This window comes from Pristiophorus japonicus, chromosome 12 (genome assembly GCF_044704955.1).
Source record: "Pristiophorus japonicus isolate sPriJap1 chromosome 12, sPriJap1.hap1, whole genome shotgun sequence".
In the NCBI taxonomy this organism is placed as follows: Eukaryota; Metazoa; Chordata; class Chondrichthyes; family Pristiophoridae; genus Pristiophorus; species Pristiophorus japonicus.
In genome coordinates, this window is record NC_091988.1 from 26,280,366 (window position 1) to 26,307,816 (window position 27,451).

Sequence of the window (27,451 nt, forward strand, 5' to 3'; positions counted from 1 at the left end):
TGTTCCAACTGGGAGCACACTAGTTATTCACGGATTCGAGCAAAACAGAATATCCAACTTGTGGGACACAAGGTAGTCAGAACATGCAATATAAAAAAAGGAGTTCTGGAAACACCAGGTAGTCCGAAACTCTTTCCTGGAAAACTACTTTACCTATCCTTCCCCACTCATAAATCCAGAATGTCTCATAGGAAGATAAATATGGAACAAAGATTCTTTTTTGTTGGATTAGGTTGTAAAAGATCACGAGATAGCTATTGACAATGAAGGTCATGTGACCCATCTAAATGTATTTATCTATCCAGAAAGGTCCTAAAGTTTTCCCCATGTAGCATCCAATTGTTTCTTAGATGCTTTCAGGTTTTTCTCCTTGGCACTATCTGGAAGTCTATTCCTTACTGTGATCACTCTTTATTGAAGAATTTCCTGAGATCAGTAAAAGGAATACTTAGGACTGAGGATGAGTTTCCTCTATCATTTCTAACTGGTTTGTAAATATTTTTTATTTTGTCTGAGCCTGTTGTTTCAAAATATGTGTCAATCCTGCATGGTGGAAGAATAAAAAAGTGTTTATTAATGATTAGAATTATTTCTGTGTATGTATGTTAAAAATGTAGATTATACGGAAAGGCCTGTTTGTGTTGAAACAAAATGGAAGCCCACAGAGCTGCCGTTGTATTTTGTGTATTGGAAAGCCATTTAAACTAATCAAGAGATGGCTGAGCCAGGCCAGACAGCCACGTGTGAGGAGACTGCCCTGGAACCAAGGTCCAATCGTGAGGCTTTCGGAGGGACAATGGCTTTGAAAGGTATAAAGAACTCAACCAAAGACTTTTCTCTCTCATCTGAACCAGCCAGCCAAAGGGAAGTAACGTATATCACTCTTTATTATAACCTCATTGTATCTGTTGTAACTAAGGTGGATGTGCATGTGTGTGTGTTTTAAAAAAAAATAAACTGTTTCAATTGTTTTCGAAGAATTGTCTGTCAAATTTAATGCCAGAGATTTAGAAATCTTACAATGGTCAGCATTATGCTTCATTTATGCTCTGGTTTAGTATTAAACAACCTCCCTCAATGTATTTACTTTAGTGGTTTCCTTATGAAATTGAATTTAGCCCTTTGAATTTAGACTCTCTTGAACTGCAGAGAAGTCACCAAATTATCCTGACCATCAAAGTATGTGGCTCCCACCTGTACCACCTCAGTGTCACTGTATTCTCCCATATTTATCACCTAATAAAACTGTATAACAACTTCACGATGTATGTAAGGGTTTTCTAAATAATAAGCAGCAGCAGAAGGCAGCTCCAAGGAGCAAATGTAAAGGAAAACTTCGGATGCAGGAAAGAAAGGCAGTTGGGTACATTTATGCTAGCTGAAATTACATTAATGTGGCATCTTTGAGGTGTGATGTTTTGTGCCAGATGCAAGCTTTAATTCTATAGATATAGTTTTACAACAAACACTTGGGGATTAATTAGTGAGCTATAAATTTTTCTTCTTTAGTATTTCAACAATATAAACTTTATTTTTGCCCAGATACAAGATTATAAAAAAATACAGTAGGGTTGTCAAGCGTTTAAAAACAAACATTCATTGTGATTGATCTCACAAGTAAAATTTTAAATTTGTTAATCTTGGTTTTAAATTGCATATTTAATTGATACTACATCCATTTCAAGTTTGCTTTATTACTGATGCTATTGTCATCTAAAAAACAACACAGCATAAAAACCGACAGTTTTGTCTATTTTCAGCTCACTTGCTGTGACAAAAAAAAAACAGTAAAAAAAAGTTTGTACATCAGGAATATTTAATACAGTAACATATACCCTGAGGTAAAGTAAAACTATTCTATAAGAAAATAAAAAAGATTACTTTACCTGCATTCACCCCATTTCCCCTCCCCCCACCCCTCCTATTCCGCTTGATTACAATTTTAAGTTGAACATTCCTTTCCCCTGCCCACCGCCCCCCCTTCCCCCCCGTCGCACTCCCTCTATTCTATCTATTTCCCCCCCCAATAATTTTTGAAATTAAAATAGCTTTGCGTTGCCCTCATTCTTTAAGCTCCTTTTTCTTACCTGTCTGTTTTGAAGTTGGGAGGGGAACAAGTTTTCTTTTAAAAAAAACAAGAGGATGTTCATTGGCTAAAAGACAGCTCCTTGTATCTCAAAAGCCCAGATTCTAAATATTGTTAACTTTGTATCGATATCGTCAAGTCAAGCTGACACAATAACACTTCTCCTCAACTGATAGGGTTATTGCTAAAATGTATACTCATCAGCTTGATTGTGCCTGGATCAGTAAACACATCTGCATTACCTGAATACTGAATAAGTGAGCTTCCTGCATCACCCCAAATAAAGCCCTCCATCATTGCCAGATCCATCACCGCTCCAAGCAACAGCAAATAGACCAAATAATATTCTGAAACAAGTGCACCATAAAATATAATACACTAATCCAAGTGTATTAAAAGAAGACTGAGTGAAAGGACTGTGTCTTTCCAGAGTCAGCTCTTGTACGCTTGGGCATTGACTTACACTTCACAGTGAAGGAGCAGAGCACAAGCACAGGTGGACTTGGTGCCAGTAAGAGCCAACTAAGAAAAAGGTGAGCTTCTTGGCATTATATTTGAAACCTGGTGTTATTTCTCTGCGTAACTTCTGTAATTAATGCACATTAAAAAAAATTGGCGAAATAATTAGTGTTAATCCCAGATGATTAATTAACAGCCCTAAAAAGTCATCATCAAGAATGCCAGTAACATTTAAGAGCACATTGTAACATTTTAGTACCTGCAATACAGAGTTATGATGGAAGTGAATCTATTCTAATTTACCAATACCGGCTGCAGACCACACTTTAGAAATTGGTATTTGATAGATATATAATAGATCAGGCTGCCGGCCCAGATGGTAACCACCTGAGGGTCCTTAAAGTGATGGGACAGGTGCTATCTGAGCCCCTTGCCCATACCCTTAATAGTTCACTGCAGTTTGGGGACTGTTTGCTCTGATTAAAAGAATGCCACCGCAGTTCCAATTTAAAAAAAACTATAGGCCTATTAGCTTGACTTCAGTCATAGCTAAGGTGCTCAAAAGGTATCATTAGAGATGCTCCACTTTGATAGAGAAATCATTAACAGAGACACCAACATAGCTTCCAGAAAAGAAGGTTGTGTCTTAAGAATTGATTTTTTTTTGACTTCACCAGAATAACCTGGTAGACTGTCTACTTGGACTTTCAGAACGTCTTTGATTAAAAAGGTACTTACAAGAGTCTTCTCTACAAGATATAATCTTGGTGGAATTATTGGTAATCTGCTGCAGAGGATAGAGAATTGGCTGAATGCCTGGAGGCAGAAAGTTGGTATCAATGGATTAGGATCTGCTTCGTTACTAATGGTGTCTCACAGGGATTAGTGCAAGGATCTTTGCTATTTACTATTTTTATTAATGACCTAGATGTAGGTGTTGGGGGAATGATCCGCAAGTTTGTGGACAAAACCAAGATTTGTGCAAGTGTTAGGATTATAGAGGATGTTCGACTACTCCAAGCGGATCTAAATGTGTTGGGGAAATGGATCCATGTTTGGCAAATGATGATTAACATAGAAAAGTGTAGTGCTATGCACAAAGGCAGATGGAATGCTAAATCTACATCGACACTACAGGGAACAAGATTGAAACCAATGATAAAAGATAGAGATGTGGGTGTTACAGTTCATCACTCGCTAAAGGTTCATGACCAATACCATGAGGCTATAACCAAAGCAAAAGGGGTTCTGGGCAATGATCCTGTTAATTTTTGGGGGTGCATGGCCCATTCAAAATACTGCGCATGTGTGGTTTTGCACACTGAAAAGCTGACGATCCAACTGCGCGGGAGGTCCGTGGAGTTGTGTGGAATGGAATATTGGTTCTAGGTTGTATTCACCGGCCAATTCACTACAATACAACGCATACCATTTTGTGCTTGTACAAGACCTTAGTTAGGTCTCAGTTGGAATACTTTGTGTAGTTTTGGTTTCCTCACATGGTGAGAAAATATCAAGTCTTTGGAAAGGGAGCATAGGAGTGCCACCAGATTAAATTTCCAGTCTAAAACTCCTGAGTTAGCCATACAGGCTCAACAAGATAGGTCTGTATGCTTCAGAAAAAGCTAGACTTGTGATTTGATTGAGCTTTATAAAATAATGACGAGATTAAATGGTGTTAATGTGAACCAATTATTTCAATTGGATAGGTTAGAGAAGACCAGGGGTCATGCTAACAAATTACATAAAAGGCAAAACTAGGCTGGATGTTAGGCAGCTCTTCTCTCTCCAGTGGACCTGTGGAACAAGTTGCCAGCTCGCACAGCAAACCCTGATTAACTAGAGGCCTGCTACTGTGGCCAAAAAAGCAATGGCGAGTGCAGTGCCTGCTAATTTTGAAATATAAATAAAAGGTAATCTCCCTCTTCCATGATGAGGACTGTGCAAAACCTTGCTCTTACAGCACGTGCATGGGCCCCTCTTCCAGCTGCAGTGCCCCCTTGACCAACCTCTCAATGCTTATGCCGAGGATGAACAGGCAACCCCTGCACCCAGTGTTCGTACAGTGCAAATAGCAGAGTCTGTGTTTCCATTGTTTGCATCATGTTAGCAGACACGCTCTCCACAGTTCCTCAGGCTGCAATTAGCCCATGAAAAGCAACAGAGAGGTGAGGATGCAGGACAGTGCATCAGTTTCTTTCTGCCTCCCCCTGTCCTTAATCTGTTGGAAACTCAGTAGGGTAGGGCAAAGCCTGACTCAAATTTCAAAAAGCAGCTCCAGTTAGATTCATGTCTACGCCCAACTCGATACAAACAGTGAGCATGTCACCTATTTTTTTTGACCAAAACAGTTATAATTGTTCAGTATATATCGCACATACAAACACACACAACAGGCAGCTCCTTTTGAATTTAGCTGACAGTTCAAATCCATGTTTGGAGAATTTTTATGAGCCAAGATAGTTTGTCAGTTGGAACCTTGAGAAAGATAACAATATTTAAGTGTTTATGGATCCATGATGTGAAAAGGCCATCAGGTCCATATGTGCCTGCTACCCTCCAACCTGGACCTGCAGCCAATTCAGGAATCTCATGTCAAACATTCCTCAGAGACCAAATACCAGGAGGTCCCAACTCACTAATTATTTTCCAGAATCATTTATTCTCGTCTTCCATATGCTCACACATTATTTTCCAGAAATCTAATATTTTCTTGGAAGGACTAAAGAATCTGCTGTCATTATCTCTTCTGGAAACCTTTTCCACAGATCAATCACCCTCTGGCAATAATATAATTTCTGGACATCCAACCTAACCAGTTTCCTCATTTTGTATGAGAAGCCCTGGTTCTACCTGCCGTCTATAGTTTCAAGCACGTGATCTGCTCTCAGGATGCAGATGTCGATAATAATCTGGACACAAGACTACATAGATTAAAAGGTTAACAAAATAGGATTACATAGGATATATGGCACAGAAACAGGCCATTCGGCGCAACTAGTCCATGCTGCCGTTTATGCTCCAATCGAGCCTCCCCCTGTCTTTCCTAATCACCCTCTATTCCCTTTTCCCTTGTCTAGCCTCCCCTTAAATGCATTTATACGACAGGTTGAGTGTCCAAAATCCGAAGTTCCGGAATCCGGACCGATTGGTGGCAGGGTCGTCCGGAACCTGTAAAATGTTCCAGAATCCAGACACGCAGACCCTGCCGACCTTGCTGCTGCTGAACTTATCCCGCCGCTGCTCGCCTCACTCGAACACCTCCATGACAGCGGGGCCGGCGGCCCGAATAGCTACTCGGAGACCAATAACCCACCCAATGTCCTTTCCGATGTTCCGAAATACCCAAATCTGGGCTTCGGATTTCAGACATCAAAAACACATTCCGAAGTCCGGAAAAACACAAAAACAAGCTTGGCCTTGGTCCCGAGGTTGCTGGATTCAGGACGCTCAACTGCATTCACTTCAACCACTCCCTGTGGTAGCGAGTTTCACATTCGCACCACTCTTTGGGTCAAGAATTTTCTTCTGAATTCCTCATTGGATTTCTTGGTGACAATCTTATATTGATGGCCTCTAGTTATGCTCTTCCCCACAAGTGGAAACATTCTCTTTGTATCCACTATCAAAACCGTTCATAGTTTTAAAGACTGCTATTAGGTCAACTCTCAGCCTTCTTTTTTCAAAAGGAACCCAGCCTGTTCATCCTTTCCCGATATGTATATCCTCGCAGTTCTGGCATCATCCTTGTAAATCTTCTCTGCACCCTCTCCAGTGCCGTTATATCCTTTTTATATGGCAACCAGAACTGTATGCAGCACTCCAAGTGTAGTCTAACCAAGGTTCAATACAGGTTTAGCATAACTTCACTACCTCTAAAAATAAACCCTAGTGCTTGGTTTGCTTTTGTTACGGCCTTGCTAACCTATGTCGCAACTTTTAGTGATTCGTGTATTTGTACTCAGATCCCTTTGTTCCTCTACCCTACCTAGACTCTCACCCTCCAAGTAATAAGTGACCTCCCTATTCTTCCTACCAAAATGTAATCTTGTATTTATCTGTCTTGAAACTCTTGCCAATTATATGTCCATTCTGCAAGTTTATTAATGTCCTCCTGTAATTTGTTGCAGTCCACCTCAGTATTGACAATTTGGTGTCATCAGCAAATTTAGAAAGTGTTTCTGATTTCATAGTCTAAACTGTTACTATAAATTGTGAACAGTGGTTCCAGCACTAATCCTTGTGGACCACCATCACCCACCTTCTGCCACTGTGAATAGCTGCCTTTTACCTCTACTCTCTTTGTCTTGAAGCCAGCTAGCTGTCCATTTTGCTAAAATGTAATATAGATTCTTTTACCTCTACTCTCTTTGTCTTGAAGCCAGCTAGCTGTCCATTTTGCTAAAATGTAATATAGATTGAACCTCCCTTATCCAGAACTCCCTTTATCAGGAACCACCACTTGTCCAGAACCATTCCTGGCCACCGGGTGGCGCATGCGTAGAACTCCAACATGAACAAATTGAAGTCCTTCCTCGCTGCAGACTCCCGCAATCGCTGGCCTGACCCCGCGATCCAGCGTCCCCCCATGATCTCCCTGCCACACTGCCAGCCCCAAAGCCAGCCAGCCCAGATATCCCCTTGCTCAATACCTGTATCATCTAATTTAACGTGACCACCCCTTGTCTGGAAAAATCCCTTATCCAGAACAGGCCAGGTCCCGAGGATTCTGGATAAGGGAGGTTCAACCTGTACATCACATTTATCTTCCTAAATAGATTGTCCATTTACATTATTTGTTCAAGAGCTGGTCAGCACACATACAGAAAATATTAGATTACCATTATATATCCTCTAGTTCATCTTTTATCCAATAAATTCACTTGTTAACCACTAAAAAAGAACAGAGGTTGTTATGCTTTGTTGTTTTGCAAAGATGTAAAAAAAGATCCTGCAGCTAAGGCAATTTACAGGAAAGGTTTTCTATTTGTTACTCTGTGCTTGCTATTGGAACCACTGACAATACTTTTAACAGATTATCTGGTCATTGCTGTTTGCAGGAGCTTGCTGTGCGCATACTGGTTGCTGCATTTCCGACTTTAAAACAGTGACTACAATTCAAAAAGTACTTTGGGATGCCTGATGGTCGTGAAACATGTTATATAAATGCAAGTCTTTCTTCTGAGCAATAGGTGCTAAAACTCATCTCAGATTAATTTAAAATATAGAAGCTGATGTATCTAGGATAAGAAGGGCAGTCAAGATTCAAAAATGCACGAGTACCCATTACAGATGATTATTCTGCTACACTGTCTAGGGTCACACATGAAGAATGGGCCTTTTTGTACTGGAGAGTTGCTGCTGGTACCCACCAATGAAGCTTCACCCCATAAAATAATCACTACCTTCAGGCCGGGGGGGGAACCCTGTTGTACATCATGTCTGCTGTCCTTATTCTATTTTTGAAGCTGTGTAGATACATCAAACAGAACTCTATAACTGGACAATTGAAGTTCAAAGCCATCTCCCACTGTAATTTTACCCTTTACAATGAGGTCCCAGACTTGCTCGTTTATGAAACAGCAAGCAGCCTATTAAGAATTCAGATAGTATGTCAGCTTCTATTTACTTCCTCCTCCCATTTATGTTAGTAATTTGCCCCATTTTTCATCTACTTGTCTTGACATCTCTTATCAGCTGAGATGTGAGCTGCATTTCCCTGTAAGCAGTAATGCACTGTGATCAGTTGGAAGTAGAACAGATCTTATTCACAATTATTTTCGGTCAAAAATAGCACATCACCACTGTATGGTACATCTTGTGACCAGGCTAAAACCATCTCTTGTTTTTAAACTATCAAGTGGGTACCATTATTGTGATAATATTGGGAGGAAATCCAACCTGAAACTGCTGTTATATAATGGAAGAGAGAATCGTTTGACGATGAACCAGCCCTTGAATCATATACTCGCAGATTAGTTCTATTTCTGATAGAAAAGTCATTGGAATGTCAGAGATGTGATAAGATCCTACATAAATTCAAAATCTTTTTGTATTGTGCTTCCACTCAAGAACAAAGTTTCAAACATGCTTTCAAATTGGAGTCAACATAACATGCACCAAACCAGGTCAACCCAATTACATGCACAAGTCCAATTCCGCCTCCAACCCCCTAATTTGTCCCAGATCTGGTAAGCTTACATCAGTTTCTAAATTTATTATGTACACCAGTGATGTTTAAGCTTTTCTGGGTGGAGGTTCCTATGAGTCTTGGCACACTTCCAGGGACCTCCTGTCCTAACTTCTGAAAGACAGTCAGTTACACAAAAGAAAACAGTGCTAAGTAGCACTGCGCTTGAGTGTCTGTTTTTTTTTTACAAATAGCAACAGAAATAATACAGAAAAACAGTATAGTTAAGAAACCGCACTTGAGGTGCAGGTGACACCCAGCCCATGTCAGACAAAATTCTGATGATTATAAAGGGATCTTTTTTTAAGACCTCCTGGACCATTTAAAAACCTACAATATACACAACCAAGGACACAGTACAAATTTCAGCTAAATGCATTACCACGGACTCAATTTTCCCCAAAGCTTTATTTTGGCGCACTTGAAGAGTTACGCCCGTTTTTTTGGGGACCAAGTACGCCAAAAAGAAATTTTCGAAGTTTCCCTGTAGCTTAACCCGTCCTTTAGTTTTGGGGATGGAGCCTTGATCTGCGGGTTGCCACGGTAACCAGCAACACAACGCGGGCTGAGGCTGCAAAGTGAAACATACAGCCAGCTCCCAAAACATTAAAATACACTGCAGCAACTTAAAAACACATTAAATACATGGCAGCAAATTACCTCCAATTATTAAAGAACCCCACCCACCCCCATGCCAGTGCCGATCCACACCCCTATCCCAGGCCAAAGGGCTTCCGGGTCTGCTCCCCCGCCCCCAGCCCTGGCTGAATGACCTGCCGGTCCGTTACCCCAACCAAATGACCTGCCGGTCCGCTCCCCACCCCTCCCCCAACCAAGTGACCTGCTGGTCCACTCCCCTGCCCCTAGCCCTGGCCGAGTGGCCTCCTCTCTCCCGGTCCCCATTTCTAACTAGACACGAAAGGCTTCCCACCCCATCTCTCCTGCTGCTGCTGTCCAGGCATCTACTGCACTTACCTGCACCGATTTCCTTAACTCTCCGGAAGGTTTTTCTGCAGAGGCCACATACACTGACCTAATAAGAACTGGGTAACTCTCAGCTGGCCAAACTTCCCTAAATGGCCAGAATTGGCACGGGTGGCAGGTTATGCCCCCTTTGGCTGAAAAAACACTTAAGCTAAAAAAAAAGTTACTAACTGAGCTGGTGCAAATTGATCGGGGAAACTGTTTTTTTAAAAACTTAGGCCAAAACAAAAGCAGCCTGCTCCAAAAAAAACAGCGCAAATCACTGGGAAAATTGAGCCCCATATGGTGTGCGCGCGCAAGCAATGCAATAGAAGTCCAGGTTTGAAAGAAAACTGGTTATCTTTTGAATGACACAATGGGTACAGGTAAAGCTGTGATACTGTTAAGTCTAACAGCACATGAAACACAAACATTCATTTATTAGCAGCAATAGCCTTCTGTGGTTTAATCAAATTTAGAATGAAAGCAAAAGGTGATACACTTGCCAAATCTGTTTGGCGTAGTGCACCAAGAGAACAAGGGATAACACATTGAAACGGATATTTGTGTTTCCATGTGCCTACATCTAAAGAACTCCAATTTCTGCTACTACAGGTATCTTCATCTGGGCAGAAACAAATTTACAACTTATCCCACCAGCACACACCTCCTTCCCCCGCGCCCCCCCCCACCCCCGCCCCCGCCAAAGACCCAAAGAAAATGTGGTGCTCTTACTGTCAGATGTTTTCCCAAGTTTTCATGTACTGATGGGCAGGAAAAGAGGGAGAAGGAAGGGACATTAGAATCCAGGTGCATGCAAGCATTCAGTGGATTCGAATGTCACAATTCTGTGAATTGGAGTAGGTTGCAAAGCCAACCTCTTAAAATGATTGTGCGATCATGCATACCTACTTATAATTCCCCTGTTGGTTACAAATAGATACTCTTAAACTTCAATTCCAGTTATGATTTCCTTAGCCCACTATTTTAAATTGAAATACTAAAATATGGATTTTTTTTTTCAGACTCAGCATGTACATTGGCACACTTCTCATCAATGGAGAAAGAAAAGATACTAATTGGGGATTACAAATCCTACAAATTATGTATATACACCAAGGCAATTAACAGTCCAGATCTGCAGCAATATTAAAATGGAGAATGATGATAATTGAATTCTTACTGCTTCATTAGACATACTCATCTCTTAATTGTAATTATGAAACTACTTCTATATCATGTTTGGTCACCTGAAAAATGCCTGTACGTGCAGCCAGACCATTTCCAGTTCAGAAAATGCTCCACACATCATGCATGACTGATTTCTTTTACTAATGGCTGTCTAAAAGCTCATACAAAATTTTCTTCCCATATGACCAAGCAAAAAAGAAATCACTGGCCATCCCATCAATCTGTGCTACACTTTGCACACTTAATGCACAGAACACTTATAACAAATACACCATCTGGATCACTGGTGTTTAATGTTAAAGTGAAAATAAAATAAAGGTCGATTTTGCAATGTCACTGAAGTGCAATTTCAGCAACTTTTACTCACTGTTAAATATGGGGGTAAGAGAGGTATAGATGAAGAAAAGATCAACAAATCAATACCCACTTTGGATTAAGATGTTTTAGTACAGGCTAGCTATTAGGCTTTAATGGTATGCATTTAAAAGTACTTCTATTCTGTAAATCTATTTTAAATGAACAATGGGCAGAGTGAAAAGAGTAGGAAAACAAATGCATTTGTCTATATACCGTTTAATTCTTTCAATGCATCAGTTTGAACATTTGCAGTCACAGATGTCATTCTGTAGAGCTCTACAGTTAATAAAGCAAAATTAAGTTTGGTTTTTCATATATTATATCCTTATAACAAATAATCTCTCGATAAACTCCTTTAGTTTTGCGATTCCTTTTCCAGGTAAAAGTGTAAAAGAACATTATTTAAATATTTATAAAAAGGTAACACTTTGCAGCAGTATCTTGGGACAGAAAAGAATGCCTGAACCTACCTTTACTTTGAAAATAGTGCTAATTAATGAATAGTCTGTGATTCTTCAATTTCCCTTGCTTCCAAATCCTTTCTGTAGCGACTAGACACCACGCAGTTTATTTAGCAAATTTTTGACATTTGATAGCCAAGTGTTAGTTTTATTTCAGAACACAAAAGATAGTTACAGCTGCCAAAATGCACTGTTACAAGTTGAATAAGCAGGATAAATCCACTGGCATCATTGAAGCTTATGGAGGAGCTTTCTAGTGAATTCTCTTTTTTTTTTCTTGCCTCCCCACACAAATAATAAATTGTATTCAGCTTTCAAATAAAATGAAATCTTAAATATATTGCTGAATTTCTTAATGTATTTTTTAATAAATGGTAACACCAACAAACCTGGATCTTCAAACATTACTCTAAGCCTGCTAATATTCAGCTGCAATGACAAAACGAGAGTCACATTTGTCTGGGATCAAGAATACAGCATCATCTCCTTTTGGCTGGAAGGAAAGGCATCAGAAGTGGGAATCAAGTCTCATGGCAGCTTCATTTTCATATTATTTTCCTAATTTTAATGTATTTTAAAATATTGGTCTAATACTACTCAAGCCACCAAGTTAAGCATTATTTTAAACAGTCTCCAAATAATTAGAAATGTGCTCATTTAAAACAGCCTTGAATTTATATAGTGCCGTTCATGACCACCAGACGTCTCAAATACTTTAGAACCAATGAAGTACTTTTGGAGTGTAGTCACTGTCGTAATGTAGGAACAGTGACTAAACAATTACTGAAAAGGACTGTAAAAGTTAAAAAATAAATTGCTTAGTTCAGAATGAGTTACAGTGGAACTTCCATTATCCATCATAATGGAGGCATCCCCCTGCTGGTAGATAATGAAATTGGCGGATCATCAAGTATGATGATATTTTAATCTTGCATACTACAAGCAATATGTTTGGTATAGGAATAAAGGTAAGTACAATACAAATAAATGTAGTTGAATGTTTCTTTGGTGGCGAGATTTATTTGCGGTGGAAATAGGAGCAAATGGGCTATGCTATGTGAAGTTGTTTGCAGTGATTTATTGCATGAAAATTCAGGCAGATAACCAGGAAAGCACATAATTGTGCTGCAGATAATTAATGTCCCATGTACAGGTTTGTTCAAAATGCAACTAGTATATCAATTACAAAAACCACATCCCCACAACATTTTATCCATCCTAATTTTTTCAAGAAATCAAAGTATATGTAATTAATGTGAAAAATCTTCGAAAAAAAACAATGCTTTTGATGCATATTTTAGAGGAAGGAATGCTTGCTATTTATGTTATGTATGTAAAATTACTGAGCTGCATTAAACTGTCAACATTGACTAAGGCATGTAATCAACTGAATGGCCCAGAAATCCCGGCCTCCCTGGGTCCACACGGTGTGTGTACACGAACCCGGGAAGACATCGCAAAAGCTCGTTCTCAGCACACAATGCGCATGTGCTGAAAACCGTTTTTTCCAATCTGTCAAATTTCTGGCTTGACAGATTTTTCGTACCTCGGGAGCGAGGACATTTGCATGGGCAAGATTGCGGTATTTACCCATCTCTTGCCCAGCAAATGTCCTGAAAACTCATCCGCCTGATAAAAGCAGGTGCATAGCCTACTTTTAAAGGCATAAGAGTTTTAAAACACACAAAAATAATTTTAAAAAACACATTTTGTTAAAAACCCTCCCCACTACATTATTTTAAAACCTTTTTTTAAAAAAAAAATCAGGAGTATATTTTTTATAAGACATAAATAACTTTAATTTAAATTAAAGTTAAATATGTGGTGTATTTTTTTATTAGTTTTTGGGTGTTTGTGGAATTTCTCAATCATAATAATGGGAACTCCAACTTAAGAGTTCTCATTATTATGAATGAGAAAATACTTTACCTGGATTGGCTGCCCAGAGCCATGTGACTGCAGCTCCAGCTCTGTGGACGTCCTGACGTGCACGTGCTCTGACGCGCAGTGAGTGAGGGCCTCAGGACCGGGATCGCTCATGGGCGCAACAGGTTCTGGTAAGTGCGCATCTTTTTTCCTTTTTTTAGCCAATTGCTTGCAGAAAGCAGCCGACTGGGATTTCTAGGCCAATATACTTTTCTAACTGTCCCATTTTTAACTCCTGACTGTTGAGTCACACATATAAACATCAGTTCCTTGCAAATCTGGCGAGTTCCTCCTATCTTCACTGTTCTCTGCAACCACAAAGCAGCATAAGCATAATGGTAAGCTAACATACACTTCAATGGCTTATCATTCTGCTACAGGGATACCACAAAGTTTCAAATTAGCCTTCATCCTATCACTGCACAAATTTCTAAATGTGGACTAGCAGTTCATTAATGCACTCCAAGCTTAATATTCTCAGTTGGTCGTTTCACAACGCACTAACTGGAACAATTAGAGAATTCAAGCTGCAGATTTGTGCAGAACAGGTCTAAATTGTTATGTTATATTTGAAACATAAGCACAATATCGCAAACAATCTTTTCATCCCTCAGTTTTAATACTACAAGGTGCACCACCTAGAGGCATAACTAAGAAATAGTCAAACCCAGTGCATCTATAGCAGATAGATTTAATCATTCAATATTCGCTCCCACACTGTTCTGACTACTTAGATCCCTTTGTCTACCAAGTCAACAAATGCAAATCTTATTTCCAAGTATAAAATCCTACCAGCCTACAAGTTAACAATTCTCCTGAATATCAAATGTAGTATATTTTAGACAGCCAAATTCCCTTGGTTCACTGTTTTCTGAGCTAGGTTTTAAACTTCCATCAATAAAAAAGTTGTATCTACTGAGCCATAGCTTCCTCACTGTTCATTTCAGAATATTTTCTGACCCATACTACAGAATAGACAGCAATCAGCAATGTCTGAGTCAACTACAGCATTGCTCATTATAAATAGAAGCTTAGTAGCAGGAGATCCCGGCTACAAGCTTTTAAGAACATTTCATCAAACAATTGTGCCACCCTGTTAAATGCAGGCCAGCTTTATACCAGAAAGGAAGTTGACCTACGCCCGTGCCCAACAATTTCCTGTAGCACTTCAGATTTCTGAGTATCCACTTTGCTGTTCAACTCCCCCACATCCAACTGATTCTATAGTTGTTTTATATAGTTGAAACAAAGTGTCCTGCCAAAACCATAAAAGGTTTTTTATTAAATTATGCACTCCTTTTTTGGTTGAATTTCAAGGGCACTGCTATTCATTCGACCAATTTAGCAGATATTCAAAATCAAAAGCTAAATCTACTAAAGAAGTGTCCTTATAATATAGCTTAACGTCTAAAATATTACACAACATTGGGCCAGAATTTGCTGCAGCAGGGCATCTAACGACATCTGCCATTACTTAGACTTGCCCCTGCATCTTTCAGTTCAACATTTTTTTGGCTAAAAGCTCTGAAAGTGCAATCAGATGATGATGCAGCGAGGGAAACAGGATATTTGTGACCCGAGTGAACAGGGCAACCAACAGGGTATCTCCTTAATCAATGAGATTTAATGATTTGGAAATAGAGAGAGCAAGAACAGAGAGAGAGAAAAAAAAGAGGAAAAAAATAATTTTAAATTTGACATTTAAAAAAAAAATCACCCGAGAAAATTCAAAATCTGAAGGAATGAGTCTCCACACTTGTAATAGTTAATGTACGGTGCCAGTGAGGTTGATTGGCAGCCAGAAACACTTATTGCATTGTTAAAAGGATACATTTACATTTGTAATGACAAGACTTAACTTTCTGTGGCGAGTTTAATGGGCATATACAGCAAGTTCCTAAAATAAGATAGCGAGGTTAAGGACGAAGCTAACAGTGGATCGGCTCAACTCGGAAAGCAACATTTGGATATTCAGATTCAACCACACATCGGTTCCTTGCCTTAAGTTGCTGTACCATTTACCCATACATAAGTGAGCACCTTACCTTTATTTAGACAGAAAATGCTGGCCCATTGTTTGCTGCTTTATAATAAATAGAATTGTTACCTGGGATGAAGCAGTTTCTTTTGGAATACTTATAACATTGAGCTTTGAACAGGTTAATTATTTTGCAACAGATGCGAAAAGCAAGTTTTATATTAAAACTGAACCTTCTGGCATTCTAATTGAATATAATGGTTAATTAACAAGTCTGAAATTAAATGTGTATTATTTTGGGATGGGGGGGGAGGGGGGGGGGAAGAGAAATGTTGGTATACAAGGAATAAATGGGATTTTTTCACTAGTAAATACACTGCTTCGATACAAGTCATCTTCGGGTGTACGTTTCACAATTGTAATGCTTCATCCTTTCTGATGCACACAATTTATATTTAAAGAAAAGAGAAAAATAAATTGCATTTGTACTGCACCGTTCACATCCTCAGGATGTCCCAAACTATTTCACAACCAATGAATTATCTTTGAAGTGTAGTCACTATTGTTATGCAAGAATCTTTACGAAACTGCATGGATAGTTATAGTAAATGTAGAAGTGTCCATATTGATATACAGGCTGGTGTACAAGAATAAATTGACCAACTCTAAATACGATTTTTATTTCCATTGCAGAGCAATCCAGTTTCTAGACTTTTTAAATAGTTAACAACTCTATGAACACCCACTGTCTGGTCTGTTGGTTCACCGATTGTATCATTTGACTTTTTGCAGTCTTGTCGCTCCTTTTTTTCCTTGTCCATTTCCCCCCCATCTATTCCACTGAAGTTCAAACTGTAGTACCAAAACAAACAAACGTAGATCCCGGAGGAGGGAAAGAATATCGGAACACACATTCTAGGACTGACTTTCCCGAAATATCAATGCGTAAAACATAATATTTTACATTAAATATATTTTGGGACCATTACTAGTTTAGATACATGGTCAGACAAGTTAAAGCACTTGAAGAGCACAAGGTTTAAAACAGCCAGACTATTGTGAAGAAAATCATTTTAAGTTTTTCAAAAACAACATACAATAGGAATGCATACCTCAGTGAAATAAAACCTCAGAAGCATCAGCACTATATTAAGCAATGCAAAATTTCCAAATGCAGAATACTATTGATTTAAACATGCCAAGAAAACTTACAATATGGAATGTGCTTTTCCAATACAACAAATTAATTTTTTTTTAACCTTATGGAGGTGCAGTAGCTCTACACAATTCAGTTTCAGACTGTTTCTACTCCAACAAATCAGAGCTTTTATAGATTGTGATGTTCAAGAAAAGTTTGTAACTACAAGTTTTCTTTATTACTTTTGACCGAGATGGTAAAAAGCCAGAAGTGAATTAATTTTATGGTCAAGTAGTATATGTTGTGCTGTTTTTAAAATTGGTCAGTAATTTTAATTTAGTTAGGTAAAGTCTTACTTGATATTAAAATTAATGACATGTGCTTCTATTTTAAGATTTAGAAGTTTAAGTTGTAAATTTAACTTCCAAACAACCAGAAAGGCAGAAAAATTAGACCATGCCTGTCATAGGACCACAGAGGCAGTCTTTGTTATTGACGGCAAAGCTTACTTCAGCTAGCTTAACAAAGATCGTTTATCGTAAATCATGGGTTGCTAGCAGTCATGAAGTGGCCAAACCTATTAATTGTGTTTTTTTTAAAAGTTGAATTAGCACCAGGGAAAGATTACACATTGATTATAAGTCAGTACCTTTATTTCAGATTGGAATAAAATAATGACTGTGCTCACTAGTCAGTTATTGGATGACATGTCTTCAGATACCTACATGTGAAATCATTGAAATAAAGCTATCTAAATCAATCACAAGGGGAATAATAAATGGGCAGTGTATGAAGAGTAAGCCACATTATCAGTTTGCCATACACAGTTAAATCTCAGCCACCTGTGACTAATTTTTTTTTTAAAAAGAGGTTCAACATTCAGACTGCTAATGGTGCTGTTGAGGAGAGGGGTAATAGTGCACAGTATTAAGTCTGGTTTACACTGTAACATCACATTCAGCATAACATTAAGTAGATGTACAAAATGCGTAGGATCAAATACCACCAGGATCAACCATCACAATTAGCCTCCAAGCTTAAGCCACCCACTTTAGTATCAAACCCTTCAAGTTTTAACTTGCAGTTACAGGTGCACGACCATTTGGCACCAGCTAGTTTTTGTTTTATGCCCACAAAGTCTACTTCTTTCCTGTGTGTGGGCTTCAGCCAACCAACTGACAAATTTTAAACAGAAAATACTGGGTATCGGGAGTTACCAGGATTTAATCATCAACAAGTGCAATCATCAACAGCATCTTTATTTTCTCCAGTGTGGATTAGATTGCTCTTTCTCAGCTAGAATAAACTGATTGTCTGACGAAGGGCTTTAACACATCCTATTTAAAAATAACACTATCCTTTTTGAACAGAGAAGCAGAAGCAGCTGTCACAGAATTCAGTTACATCCTAGTTTGCTTCCGACATACCAGTACAGTCTTCCTGGCACAATGTCCTCTTCATTGAGCGCCTCTGATGACTGCAAACGCCCGAGGAAGGAGAACTTCAAAGCAATTCCTCTGTGTCTGTATTATGTCTCCTAGCAGAACTGCTGACCACATTTTTATAATACGCCCACTTTCAAGAATCGTACTAACTGAATGCCAACAAACAAGATTATCAGTAAGTTAGTAAATTCATGCTGTGAAGAATAATGTAGCTCACAAATTGCATCTTTTGTTCCATAATTTGGTCCCTCGTGGGTCCAGGTATCTTGAAGGAACAACAAATTTAATGAAAACCTCAAATGTCTAGCGAAGTTTTCTATTTGAGGTCATTACAAATAATTCTTTAACCTGTAGGTGTTCGTATCTTGTTTGTTCCAGTATTTTTCTGCTAATGTAATATTTTCAGGTACGTTACGAAGTTAGTCAGGATCAGTTGTTTTTAAGTCAGTTACAAGTACAACAGTTCTGTAACAATTAAGGCATTGTTGCATGCAATCCAGAATGTGGACCAAAAAAATAACTTAATATATAGGCAGTATTGCGTCGCTTTTGACCAAATCAGATATAAGTTTTGAAACAAAAGCAAAATACTGCGGATGCTGGAAATCTGAAATAATTTTAAAAAAAGATAATGCTGGAAAATCTCAGTTTTGGGACTCCGTGGTCATTTGATGTGGGATCTATGCAATAGTTCAGAGAATACCGATCGCTGGAAGCGAGAGAAATTGAAAATACTGAATCAAGAAATCGGCATAAAATTTGAATTGTGTTCCTGGTTTTATCATCTATGCACGCCCCAAAAATGGGGAAGGGCAACAGAGAAATGCAAAACAATACAAGAAAGGCTTTAAAAAGCTTTGGTGCGAGTTAATGCACAACATCATAAGGAAAAAGAAACGTGGATTTCAGAGCTCACAGGACGACCCTGCAAGCTGTGTGATGTGGGCGCTGTTCTTTCCTCGCAACATCAATCTTCCATTAAGGATGGACACGATTCTCCGATCGCCTCTTACGTCCTTTTCAATGCCTTTTGGTAATATATTGTTCACCACAATTACTCCTGACAAATCCAAGTGAATGTGTTGGACTGGCAATTTAGTAGACAGAAACAATTCCGTGCCTGGGCTCACCCTAAAACTAAGTACCCGCACGGTTCTGGCTTTTCATACTTACAAACTTTATTTTGACAGCGTTATGGACTGCGGCACCAAAAGCGCAGCTAAATCCATTTCACTGCCCAGCCCCATACATTCCTATCGCTTTGGAAAGAATACTGTACTAATGCATCGGCATCACGAACTGCGTATCGGATTTGCGCTTCTTTATTACAAGAAAAAGTAGGGACAAAAAAAAATGTGTCTGCACAGCACACAAAGACATTCTCCAATAGTGTTAATTGCTCATTCTCCCGGAAATATACAGACGATTCTGGAGAAAAATCTCAAGAATTTCCCACGATAACAAATTATACCCTACTGGCTCGCTTAGAATGCATTCGTCTCGTCCCTCCGTATTGTGCAAGTGTATCCCTTTACATTTACAAACGATTGTCTTTTGACTATGTGACTGCCATATAATAAGGTCTTAAGTCAACAAACACAATCCCACTGCCATACAATCGACCCCCACCGTACTTTCCTTCAAACACGCGGCTCAAGTTAAGCCAAGGTTCATCGGTATCAATCAATCACAACTCACAATACTGTCAAATCAAGCCTACATCAGACCTTGTTCTCTTAATGCGCCTGGTTGCCAGCCTCCTTAATGTAATTACAGTACAATACAGCACGTCGGCCCAAGGGTTCAGCCAGTTTCCCCTGGCTCCCCGAGTCCAGGCTCAATCATTACACCACCGAAGACTAGAACATGTTTTCTATTTTTTTTTTTAAAAAGGGGGTTTGAAAATCATAGAATCAGGAATATAAAAATGAAGTCTAATGTTATTAAATAATTAAGCGTGCACGGAAATTCCAAATCCCAAGTTCGGTTTTGTTTAAATGACAAACCGGCCATATATAACCATTCGACTTCTCAGAAATTTTAGGACTGTGGGAATCTGACCAAGGTCAGTCAAGAGTGAATGAACAATCAATGAAAATACTTATTTTGTACCAAAACCGACTTGAATAGCTAGAATCCCCAATGCCAGGTGTTAATCTTTTCGCCTTTTAAGACGCAGGCGAATCAATGCTAAATAATATTACACCGTTATGAAGGGGGCTCGTAAGTGTTTCCACTTTACCCTGGTTCTGAATTCCGTTTAGGCTGGCACTGCACCAAAAGGAGAGCTAACCATTTACTACAGTAAAAACTGCATCGACGGTGAATTGAAACAAAATGCAAGATAAATCTCAGCATCTGAATTTATCTTTGCAACATCTTGGGCTCAGAGCGCAGCTAGAACTAGACGGAACCAGCGATCCGCCGTGTGCCAAATCAGCACCCTTCCGCTCCAGACACAGATGGTTTTCTTCCAACATTTTTACTTGAAACATTTCTTGATTTACAAACACCGACGCAATCTGAAATAGACACAGGGTATTTTTCAAATAGTTTGCAAACTTACTGGGTAGAGAAGCGGCGAAAAAAACCCTGCAGACTGTGTAGCAGAAGAAAAGCACAAAACCCCGTTCCAGTAGCCTCTGCATGACAAATGCACATCCAAACACAACTTGTTGAATAGTTTTACTGTCAGGGAAAAAAAAGGGGAGGGGGGAGTGGGGAAGGGGGTAAAAAAAAAGTCCACGGTTTCACTCGAGGGCCTGAACAGGGTAGCTTAGCTTGGCTAGCAGCATAGGAGATTTTTCTTCTACGAAAAGTGAAACTGCAGTACAAGCCGAGTAGTGCTGACGACGTGAAGGAACCATTTAATCCCGGAGCACATTAGCGCCTGCCTGGGAGGGCGAGAGCAGGACTCAGTCCATCATTAGCGGAGCAGCGAGCACAGGCAGCGCGCAGGGAATCGCGGCGCACTCGGCTCGAGCTGGAAGCTTTCCATTCTTCGAGACAGGAAGTACCATGTGCGCCTCGGGGCACTTTAAAAGACAGCGAATCGGGCTCTCGTGCACGCGCCGCGCTTTCTCTCTCTCAGGCAGAGTTTGGGAGATCGGGAATCGCGTGCCACCCCCGCGACGCTCGCTCCTCGCCTGCGCGTGCAAGCCAAAGAAAAGTCGCACGCGCGAGAGGAGGGAGAGGGCGGGAAGGAGATGAGGGGGAGGGCGGGTGGTCGTGATTGACAGCAGATCTTTTTAGTCAGTTATCATCATCATCATGAAAGGCAGTCCCTCGAATCGAGGATGACTTGCTTCCACGTCAAAAAGTTCACAGGTGTTTCAATGATGGACCTAAAATTCCAGGTCCGAACGAAATCTTGAAGGGTGGAAGATGCCTGTGCTTGGATTTTTTTTTTAACGTGTGGTGGCCGTTGCACCAGTCATGCGCTAACTCTCAACCGTCGCTCTCGGTTTCCAGATCCTGACCAATCGGTGCAGCCGGTGGCGGCGTGAGGGCGGGACTTCGCCGGGCGCCTCGCGGCCTGTCGGGTGGCTGGGCGCTGCGCCCGCCGGGAGTTGTAGTTTTCTAGGCGTGAGGTGTTTCCTGGCTGCGGACGGAAATTAATCCGTTTGGAGAACTACCAGTTCCAGCGTGCAACGCGGCTCTCTTCCCCCCCCCCCCCCCCCGCCTCCCTGGGCTTCGCAGTTACTGGCTCTGACAGCGGCGGTAAGTCTGTCATTTTAGTCTGACTGCTTCGCAAGGCAGAAAAAGGATGGTGTGTTAATGGTAGAGGTAGTGTTGTGTTGAAGACTCCAGAACTGTGTTGATGATGAGAGCAGTAAACATCTATTAGGCGATTTCTCTAAATGGGATCGCTGTGGGGGCCAGGAGGGCTGTCAGTACTGATCTGCGGGCTCTGCCCACTACCCCGGCACTTGGTATTACTCGACAAATGCTGTAAAACACCACAGGAATACCAATAGTGCAGGCACTCGTAAATGTTTATGACGGGTCAGTAAGTTTGAAGCCCGTGTGTTCGGGCCTGTGATCGTTCTGCAAGGAATGAGGCAGGTGCGATCCTCACAGGTGAACCAGAATTTCTGGGCATCGCGGATGCAACTCATAACATATCACAGGCTCTGGGAAGGCTTCAAGGGAGACGAGCAGAGCTTCAGCCACTGAATGATTACTGTCACACATGGTTTGCGGAAAGCTCGTGTCCAGTCAGTCACAAATCGACTTAAGTTCTCCCGGTCTCTTAGTTTCACTTTAAATAACAAGGGCGCTGTACAGATGAAGTTGTACCAAAAAAAAACGTTTGGTTTGATAGCAGGTGTGTTAAATCTTTTAGTTTTCAGCATCTTTTGCTAATCAGTTATACAATTTCGCGCTCGCGGTAAGTTGACGTTGAATATCACAACAACCCGAGTTGGAATAATGACGGACACATCACAACCTGTCATTTCCCCCTCCGTTTCAATGATCAATCTAGCCACCAACGCATTTCAAATGTATTTACATCAGAGTCTACTCGACATGTAAAGATTTCAGTTTGAACTGACACCGAAGTATAAGAACGTTGGTAAATCCAGAACACAATGTAATTTGCATTTATATTGCCAGTAGTACTAAAGACAGTATGCTAAACTAGTATCACAAGACTTGAAACAGTGTTGATTTAACACAAGTAATTGAAACGAATACATGCAAAACGGATTTTAAAACCGTCTGAGTCATGGATAAACAGCATCACGCAAAAATGCCAGTCTCAAAAGATTCTTCCTCGAAAGGAACGTTTTACATGTTATACAGTGCTAATCCCAGATCTCTCCTGTTAATCCCCATTTTTAAAGTCAAGGCATTAACCCGGTGACTTAAAGGTCATTTCGTTTCAATAGTAAATAAAGGCCATAGCATATTCTCCATTTAACCTGAATTAAAATATAGAATCATGGAATAGTTGCAGCACAGAAGGAGGCCATCGAGCCAATACCGGCTCTCGACCAGAGCACTTAAGCTAGTCCCACTTCCCCGCCCTTTCACAGTAACCCTGTAATTTTTTTCCTTCAGGTACTCATCCATCATCCTATCATCATCATAGGCAATCCATCGGAATCGAGAAAGACTTACTTCTTAAGTTCTTAAGTGGCTGAACAGTCCAATACCGAGAACCACAGTCTCTATCACAGATGGGGCAGATAGTCGTTGAGGGAAAGGGTGGGTGGGACTGGTTTGCCGCATGCTCTTTCCGCTGCTTGCGCTTGATTTCTGCATGTTCTCGGCGATGAGACTTGAGGTGCTCAGCGCCCTCCCGGATGCACTTCTTACACTTAGGGCGGTCTTTGGCCAGGGACTCCCAGGTGTCAGTGGGGCTGTTGTACTTTATCAGGGAGGTTTTGAGAGTGTCCTTGTAACGTTTCTTCTGCCCCCCATGGCTCGTTTGCAGTGAAGGAGCACCGAGTAGAGCGGAGCTGATCAAGTGCTTCAATGCTGGGGATGTTGGCCTAGTCGAGGATGCGAATGTTAGTGCGCCTGTCCTCCCAGGGGATTTGTAGGATCTTGCGGAGACATCGTTGATGGTATTTCTCCAGCAACTTGAGGTGTCTGCTGTACATGGTCCATATTTGTGAGCCATCCGGAGGGCGGGTATTACTACAGCCCTGTAGACCATGAGCTTGGTGACGGTTTTGAGGGCCTGGTCTTCAAACACTCTTTTCCTCAGGCGGCCGAAGGCTACACTGGCGCACTGGAGGCGGTATTGAATCTCCGCATCAATGTCTACTCTTGTTGATAAGAGGCTCCTGAGGTATGGGAAATGGTTCACATTTTCCAGAGCCGCGCCGTGGATCTTGATGACTGAGGGGCAGTGCTGTGCGGCGAGGACAGGCTGGTGGAGGACCTTTGTCTTACAGATGTTTAGCGTACGGCCCATGCTTTTGTACACCTCAGTAAATACATCGACTATGTCCTGGAATTCAGCCTCTGTATGTGCGCAGACGCTGGCGTCGACCGCGTACTGTAGCTCGACGGCAGAGGCTGGGATGGTCTTGGACCTGGCCTGGAGACGGCGAAGGTTGAACAGGCTCCCACTAGTTCTGTGGTTTGGTTCCACTCCAGCCGGGAGCTTGTTGACTGTGAGGTGGAGCATGGCAGCGAGGAAGATTGAGAAGAGGGTTGGGGCGATGATGCAGCTCTGCTTGACCCCGGTCTGGACGTGGATTGGGTCTATAATGGATCTGTTGGTAAGGATCACGGCCTGCATGTCGTCGTGGAGCAGGTGGAGGATGGTGATGAACCTTTGGGGGCATCCGAAACTGAGGAGGACGCTCCATCGACTCTCGCGGTTGACAGTGTCAAAGGCCTTTGTAAGGTCGAAAAAGGCCATGTATAAGGGCTGGCGCTGTTCTCTGCATTTTTCCTGCAGTTGTCGCGCTGCATAAAATTGTGTATGTTGTGCCCCGTAGGGGACGAAATCCGCACTGGGACTCTGGGAGGAGCTCCTCGGCCACAGGGAGAAGACGGTTGAGGAGGACTCTAGCGACGACTTTCCCAGTGGCTGATAACAGGGAGATTTCTCTATAGTTGCCGCAGTCGGACTTGTCCCCTTTTTTAAAGATGGTCACGATCACTGTTGAGATCTCCCAGCATGCTTTCCTCCCTCCAGATGAGAGAGATGAGGTCTTGCATTCTCACCAACAGTGCCTCTCCGCCATACTTCAGTGCCTCAGCAGAGATTCTATCCGCTTCCATAGCCTTGTTGTTTTTAAGCTGTCTTATGGCTTTTTCTACCTCGTGCATTATTGAGGTTTTACTGAGGTGGTGGCGGGTAGCATGCTGCGGGATGGCGTTGAGAACACTCGAATCAAAGGCTGATTGAGGAGATCTTCGAAGTGCTCCCTCCAGCGGGCCCTGACTGCCTCGGTGTCCTTGATGAGTGTTTCCCCGTTCTTGGCCAGCAATTCAATTCCATTTTGAAATTCCCTTTTGAAAACCACAATTGATTCTGCTTTCAGGCCTTGCATTCCAAATATGAATGCAGATTCATTATCTATTCTGAGGAAAGGTAAGTTTTCTATCTTTAGTCGAAAACTGATGACTTGACTGTCGAAAATGGAAAAGTTGTCCAGTGTCAAGGTTGGATTTGAAGTTATTTCTAGTCTCGGCAATTAAGGTGAAATGTAGCTTTCTGGCAAAGTGCCATGTCTAATCTGAGGCTGGTTAGTAAAACCAGATGCAAAGTCAGACTTAATGCAGATGTTTCCACTGACGGGGGAGACGAGAACTAGGGGGCATAATCTTAGAATAAGAAGCCGCCCATTTAAAACTGAGATGAGGAGGAATTTCTTCTCTGAGGGTTGTAAATCTGTGGAATTCGCTGCCTCAGAGAACTGTGGAAGCTGGGACATAAGAACATAAGAATTAGGAATAGGAGTAGGCCATCTAGCCCCTCGAGCCTGCTCGGCCACTCAACAAGATCATGGCTGATCTGTTCATGGACTCAGCTCCACTAGCCACCCGCTCCCCATAACCCTTAATTCCCTTATTGGTTAAAAATCTATCTATCTGTGATTTGAATACATTCAATGAGCGAGCCTCAACTGCTTCCCTGGGCAGAGAATTCCACAGATTCACAACCCTTTGGGAGAAGAAATTCCTTCTCAACTCGGTTTTAAATTGGCTCCCCCGTATTTTGAGGCTGTGCCCCCTAGTTCTAGTCTCCCCGACCAGTGGAAACAACCTCTCTGCCTCTATCTTGTCTATCCCTTTCATTATTTTAAATGTTTCTATAAGATCACCCCTCATCCTTCTGAACTCCAACGAGTAAAGACCCAGTCTACTCAATCTATCATCATAAGGTAACACCCTCATCTCCGGAATCAGCCTAGTGAATCGTCTCTGTACCCCCTCCAAAGCTAGTATATCCTTAAGTAAGGTGACCAAAACTGCACGCAGTACTCCAGGTGCGGCCTCACCAATACCCTGTACAGTTGCAGCAGGACCTCCCTGCTTTTGTACTCCATCCCTCTTGCAATGAAGGCCAACATTCCATTCGCCTTCCTGATTACCTGCTGCACCTGCAAACTAACTTTTTGGGATTAATGCACAAGGACCCCCAGGTCCCTCTGCACCGCAGCATGTTGTAATTTCTCCCCATTCAAATAATATTCCCTTTTACTGTTTTTTTTTCCAAGGTGGATGACCTCACATTTTCCGACATTGTATTCCATCTGCCAAACCTTAGCTCATTCACTTAACCTATCTAAATCTCTTTGCAGCCTCTCTATGTCCTCTACACAACCCGCTTTCCCACTAATCTTTGTGACATCTGCAAATTTTGTTACACTACACTCTGTCCCCTCTTCCAGGTCATCTATGTATATTGTAAACAGTTGTGGTCCCAGCACCAATCCCTGTGGTGCACCACTAACCACTGATTTCCAACCCGAAAAGGACCCATTTATCCCGATTCTCTGCTTTCTGTTAGCCAGCCAATTCTCTATCCATGCTAATACATTTCCTCTGACTCCGCGTACTTTTATCTTCTGCAGTAACCTTTTGTGTGGCACCTTATCAAATGTCTTTTGGAAATCTAAATACACCACATCCATCGGTACACCTCTATCCACCATGCTCGTTATATCCTCAAAGAATTTCAGTAAATTAGTTAAACATGATTTCCCCTTCATGAATCCATGTTGCGTCTGCTTGATTGCACTATTCCTATTTAGATGTCCAACTATTTCTTCCTTAATGATAGCTTCAAGCATTTTCCCCACCACAGATGTTAAACGAACTGGCTTATAGTTACCTGCCTTTTGTTTGCCCCCTTTTTTAAACATGGGCGTTACATTAGCTGCTTTCCAATCCGATGGTACCTCCCCAGAGTCCAGAGAATTTTGGTAGATTATAACGAATGCATCTGCTATAACTTCCGCCATCTCTTTTAATACCCTGGGATGCATTTCATCAGGACCAGGGAACTTGTCTACCTTGAGTCCCATTAACCTGTCCAGCACTACCCCGCTAGTGATAGTGATTGTCTCAAGGTCCTCCCTTCCCACATTCCCGTGACCAGCAATTTTTGGCATGGTTTTTGTGTCTTCCATTGTGAAGACCGAAGCAAAATAATTGTTTAAGGTCTCAGCCATTTCCACATTTCCCATTATTAAATCCCCCTTCTCATCCTCTGAGGGACCAACATTTACTTTAGTCACTCTTTTCCATTGAATAAGTTTAAGACAGAGATAGACAGTTTCTTAACC

The 27,451-nt window shown here is 41.2% G+C and overlaps 2 protein-coding genes across 6 annotated transcripts in view; one reads left to right on the forward strand and one right to left on the reverse strand.

The window, feature by feature from the left end:
- Positions 1-21,362, reverse strand: part of LOC139276752 (receptor-type tyrosine-protein phosphatase gamma-like) — an 824,375-nt gene extending 803,013 nt beyond the window's left edge. Inside the window, exon 1 of the mRNA XM_070894762.1 lies at positions 20,761-21,362. Within this exon, the coding sequence (XP_070750863.1) occupies positions 20,761-20,842 (82 nt within the window). The 5' untranslated portion in view covers positions 20,843-21,362. The remainder of the gene's footprint in view (positions 1-20,760) is intronic.
- A 511-nt stretch (positions 21,363-21,873) lies between these two features.
- Positions 21,874-27,451, forward strand: part of LOC139276702 (bis(5'-adenosyl)-triphosphatase-like) — a 1,572,769-nt gene continuing 1,567,191 nt past the window's right edge. For 4 of the 5 annotated variants that reach the window (XM_070894677.1, XM_070894670.1, XM_070894668.1 and 1 more), the window contains exon 1: positions 21,874-21,914. The gene's annotated coding sequence lies outside the window, so the exon portion shown is untranslated. The remainder of the gene's footprint in view (positions 21,915-27,451) is intronic. The other variant, XM_070894671.1, reaches the window with a different exon arrangement.